Below are 5,732 nucleotides of genomic sequence, written 5' to 3'. Positions count from 1 at the left end.
TGCTGAAAGAGGCAAATCATGCCCTGGAATGATGATAAGGTTACAAACATACCTCAACAATTTAGTAGACTAATTGAATTACTTCACATACTACTGCTAGAAACTGTCTTCAAACAAACTGGAAAATTGCACAATTTAAAGACAATGATACCTAAACTCTGAGATGAAAATACTCATATCGCAAACAAAAAGATGCTATGGTAACATTACTGCTACAAGAGCACGTATACTCAAAGTCATTTATAGAACTACGCCTTTCTTCAAAGATATTGTACCCGAGTATAATTACGCAGTTGTATTTCCCACAGGATCTTTCTTTTCTGTAACATAGATCAAATGGTAGGAAGTTGAACTTTACTTTTATCCTCAATTAAAAAAAAAATTCTTGCCTTAAGTATGTTGTCCACCATGTCCAATTACACAGCATGCTTTATATAGAAAATACAAGTCACAACTCATTCCACAGGAGAATGCAAATGTTTTTAACAAAAACCAAAATACAGCAACCTCCACCCTCCAAAAAACCACAATCATTCAAAAAAAAAATCCCCAACAAATCCAGAAACACCCTTAGTAAGACAACTATGGCATTCATTCCTCATATTTGAAATGCATGCTGATTCAGCACTTGTGGGAGGAAAAAGACTAATATGATCATTTACCATTGATGATATAAGCATTTTAATCAGTAAGAGCATTGTAATTTAATTTACTTTTACTTCACAGATTTTTTTTTAAAGCAAGTAGTAAGAAATTATAGTGAATGGTTGTTAGCCATGAAAGATTACTCCCTGTAAAGAAACACACAGTAAATGAAGTAAGCACTCCTACCTAATACCCTGTTCTTTAAAGGTGGATAGTTCAGAGCAAATTCAATTTCTAAAGACATTTTTCAAATTGTAGCAGTATTTTAAACACCTGCATATAATGCTGTAAGTTCTCAATTAAAACATTTTCCACCCAGTGAAACAATTAACTTAGCTTTTAAAGTATGCTTTAGCATGTGGCCTAACACAATCAATTCAAATAGAATTTTCAGATACATATCCACTAGGCAGACCTAGGCAATACCACATGGCCAACACCAAATTTGCAATTTCTGTTACATGACACAGACTTTTTTAAACTGAAACAGAGCTCAGTCACTCAATTTTTAACAAGTAGTGAAGAAATACTATTTTCCTGTCCCCTGTTTTATGGGCAAAAATTACTCTTTTACAAGAAAACAAAGAAAATATAATTTGAACACCCCAACCAACCTTTTCTTCAGGAAAAGAAACTTGATAAATTTAATCTTTAAAATATTTGAGGAGATGAAAAAACTACTAGAAAAAAAAAATCTGGAGTAAAAATCACTGTTACAATCTTGAATACAAAAACTGATAACTTTCTACACATAGAATCACAGAATAGTTCAAGTTGGAAGAGACCTTACATTGTCATTCTTACAATGTTTCTTGGAAAAAAGCCTGGGAAATTAACATATTTGGTTTTTCAAGTCAACACCATCTGTACCAGAACATTAAACTTACAATGGTACTCAGTACAGCAAAAGTAGCTGACTTTTTATATACAGCAATTCTAATCCTTGCCTTTCCCAGCATTTCTAGTTTCTCAAATATACACAAGTCAAAATCATACTTCTGATCTCAAGGTAAAAGGCTAGAATTTATTAACATTTTTTTCTTTAAAACTACTCCTGTGTTGATTAACAATTATAACACTCCTTCATTTAAAGGTACAAGTGTATGCAACTCAGGATTAAGAATAAACCCTTTACATTTAAACAGCTTTTGAAATAAACATGTCAAAATATAAAATTTACACTTACATTTTCACCTCTTACAGCACATCTAGTAACCTTTCACTTTTCAGATATCTTATACAACAAAGACAATGCTATAACAACCATGAATTTCTGCTCTATTTGTCAAAGGTAATATGGCAACCTCTTTGCCCTGTACCTAGTTCAAGTAAAATCTTTTATTTAAAATAATATGACTTAAAATAGTTGGACCTCTTTCAAAATCTAAGTATTTAAATAAGCAATATTTCAATTTACATTATTACCTTTCAGGGGAGGCTTTTTTTTGTCTCTTTAAATAAGCATGTAGCACTTGACCATTTGCTCTTTGGGAGAATAAATCACTCAAAACGCTAATTCAGCTTTAAGCCAAAAAAATACGTCAACATAGCACAAAGGTACTAAGAGTCCATTTAAAGGTTTAAGATGAGTTCTAACTGAAAAGATAAGCACGAGTTTTCCTGGCATAAGAGACTGATTAATTCGGCAATGGGGTGCAGTATTAATGTACAGAATGGGATACTGTTTTGCTTCAAAGGTGAAGTGTCAGATGTTTAAGAACAAATATCTAGAGAATTCAGATATAGGTCTCAACAAGCAGAGTTTTCCAGCTCAGCTTAAATACATGGTATTTGCATTTAAGTTAAGGAACTTTAAGTTAAGGAACTATTACTGTAGCAACAAAATCACAATTTAACATCTAACAAACGAAAATGCAGCACGTGACTTACACATCCATCATGTACATTCAAGGTTGCTTCAAGTTTTAATCTTTGAATGAATTCTCTTCGCCCTGTGAAGAAAAATACTAATTAAATACTCCATTAAAACAATAACACTGAAGAAGTGATTAAGACCCTGCTAATGGGCACTAGCAGCTAAAACCCTGAACAATGAAGAACCAGAATATAAATGTAAATCTTGAAACAATTCATATAGTTCCCATTTTACAAATACTAAGACAAGTATTACATTTGCTAGCTCTTCTACCACCTTAAGAGTGCAGAAACAGCCAAATGAACAGTTCACAGGTTCACAGGCTGATGCTTCCTCTAAAACTAGTAACTACAAAGCAGAAAATAACCCTGTGGTTAGCTGGTTCACTTAGCTGAAAGACAGCACGGATAACATATTTCAAGAAGGACAACCTTTTGTATAGGAACATAAAGAAGAATGTGTTTAGGTCTTAAGTAGAAAGTAAAACATGGCCTCGTAATTTCAGCGAAGAACTGGAAGTTGATCTTCCAAGCATTATCTACAACTCTACATCTCCTCTTAGAGGAAACCCAACTTCAATTTTGTTATTAATGTTGCATTTTGGAAACCAACATTGAAGTCCAGTATCATTGCATTTGATACATACATAAGGGATAAAACACAAAACTTTTGGAAAGGTGACATGAAAGGAAGAGATGAAGGAGAAAGAAGAAATCTATAAATGCGTATTGAGTAAGGCAAGGTCCCAGGAACTTATGCTCTTATTCCCTATATACAAGCTGACTTATCACTGCACTTAAAAAGATTACTGTAATAATATACATGAAGAGGGAAAAATAAAGTATATCAAAAATAATGTGGTCTCTTCCTGAACTAGATAACAAATAGCTCCAACTTTCATTTAATTTAGAATGCCTCCTCTTTATGAAAACAGGTTATAATGAACCTAGTAATCCCCAGAAATCACTTTCAGAAAAGACAAATATTGATAAACCTAATCTTTTCGCTTAAATGCTAAAAGCACTTAAAACTCAAGGGCCATTTTCTTTTTCACCCTGTGTTTGTACAACTTGGAACAAAACCCCAGGGAAGAGCATTAGACTGAAGGTTTATGTTAGGCTGCACTGTTTTCAAATATGAAACCTACCAAATTCACTCAAAATTAACCTTCCTTCCTTCAAGGAAACTAAAGAGTCAAGGAAAGAACTGCAGCAGAACCCTCTCCACATCTGAAAATCCTACATTTCTGAACTTACTTTGATTCAGCTCAAGGCTGAGCCATTTCAGAGCCCAGTGTTGCCTCTGGCACTGTAGCACAAATTTGGAAAAGTAATTTCTCCTCCCTCCACTTGTTTCCTCCTAATGCCTTTTATTTGTCCCATATACTCTCCACCACTGAAACAGAACACCCGGTACCTGTAACTGGTCCCTCACAGTCACAGAGTACTGCAGCACAACCAGAGACTGAGCAGCAGGCACTGACATCCCTGTCACATCCCTCAAAGACCAGGACACCCTTCGAGCAGCACCAACTCCTGCTGGTACACAGGCACCTTAGTCAATGTCCATGCAGCTTTCCCTCCATTAAAAGCTATATTTTCATACCTAATTTTTGTTGGAACTAGAAGTCACCTCCAAAATTAAAAATCGCTCATAACGCAGCTCAAGTATCATATTAGATGAAGGTCCTGCTTTGGCAAAATATTTTCAAGAGAAGGTACTGACTGGGTGAAATGGTTATTTTTAAAGCACACCTATGCTAGCTTTGAAAAGATAAAAACCATAGTCTCCTATGCTCCATTTTATAGATGTTAAAACTGTGGAAGCTCAGAAGTGCTACAACTTCCATTAACCAGGAACAGTCATGATTAGAGAGAGACTGAAATAACAATCTTATACACCATGCACTACTAGCAAGAGTGTATGTATTCCTGAATCGGGAATACATCTACCTAGTTCACTATTCTTTCTTTACCACTGTTCCTTATCCATTTTTCCCCCTAGAGAAACAGACTTTGAACTTCGGTCTTCGTTTATTGTACTTTCAGTTAAATCCACTCATTTATTCAAAATACTGAACGATACATGCATTTTCATTGAAGACTCTTGTTTTTAGGTTACTTTGATTTCTACAACACTTGCTTGTAAGTAAATGTGAATACTGAGGTGGGAAATATCACCTCCTGTATGCTTACTTATCACTTTGCATAACAGAAACCCAATCATTTGCTTCCAGAGTGCTACTCTAATGCAAAATACAGCACAATAATATGTGAGCCCAAATAGGACAACTTCACTAAGAAAGGTATACTTTGCAGAACAACACAAAAATCCAGTGTTTGCCTGTCCCACCACATTTTCCCTTGCAGAACAGAAAAGTCTGATAGCAGTGGATGATTCTTGGGAATTGCACTATATGCATACAACACATCTGGAAGTGAGGCAACATCTGCAGGTAACCACACAGGCACTTGCTAAGAATTCTCTGTACAGAAACAATGAGGGAGATTACTTTAACTTACTTTTTAAAACAAGCAGAGCAACAGATTTTCCTCCTTCCCATACAGTCTGGTTTTAATCTGAATCACTTCAAATCGCAAGCAAGATATAGTAAATGTGTTCTAATCACATCTTCAATTGCAATTTTTATTTCCTTAAAGCAGTTTGTTGACAAAATTAGATATGAACTGTCTTGTTGTTAGATTGGGAATTTTTGGTCTTAATGAGAACACAGCAGCTGTACAAGTTTCAGTAAATGTTTAACTTGAGATATAGACAAATGGTGTCTCATATATGTACACTCCTCTATTTAAAACACACCCAAAAAATTGTTAGGATTGCACATGCTAGCATATGTTATTTGTTGTATATGTGATAAGTTATTTATCATGTGATCACTATTTATATAAATGTTTATTTGAGGGCGGAATTAAATACAAGCAAAACTACAACACTTGAACAGTTTCCTTATTCCCTAAAGTAAAAAGAGGACTAGGGAGAAAATAGTTAAAATGTTTTGCCTCTAAAAACCTTCCTATTTGATAAAGTGCTAAACACAGTAAGACAACTGAATGGATAAAGATATGAAGAAAATACTGTCTCTGCATTTGCTGATGCTAAAAGCCAAGTTACAGCAGTAAATGTGTACTTCAGCAATGACTTCCACAAGTTCATTGGTTTGATAAAAAAGCTCAGCAGTAAGTTAAGTACT

General features: G+C 34.6%; 1 protein-coding gene across 1 annotated transcript in view; it reads right to left on the bottom strand.

Annotated features, from left to right (window-relative positions):
- Positions 1 to 4,878, bottom strand: part of DCAF6 (DDB1 and CUL4 associated factor 6) — a 73,684-nt gene extending 68,806 nt beyond the window's left edge. Inside the window, exons 1-2 of the mRNA XM_010186012.1 lie at positions 4,800 to 4,878; positions 2,536 to 2,597 (exon numbers count right to left, since the gene is read on the bottom strand). Coding sequence (XP_010184314.1) covers positions 2,536 to 2,597; positions 4,800 to 4,878 — 141 coding nt within the window. The remainder of the gene's footprint in view (positions 1 to 2,535; positions 2,598 to 4,799) is intronic.
- Between the last annotated feature and the right edge of the window lie 854 nt (positions 4,879 to 5,732).

The sequence above is a fragment of the Mesitornis unicolor genome, unplaced genomic scaffold (assembly GCF_000695765.1).
Source record: "Mesitornis unicolor isolate BGI_N332 unplaced genomic scaffold, ASM69576v1 scaffold24446, whole genome shotgun sequence".
Classification (NCBI taxonomy): domain Eukaryota; kingdom Metazoa; phylum Chordata; class Aves; order Mesitornithiformes; family Mesitornithidae; genus Mesitornis; species Mesitornis unicolor.
This window is presented reverse-complemented; position numbering and strand designations above follow the sequence as displayed.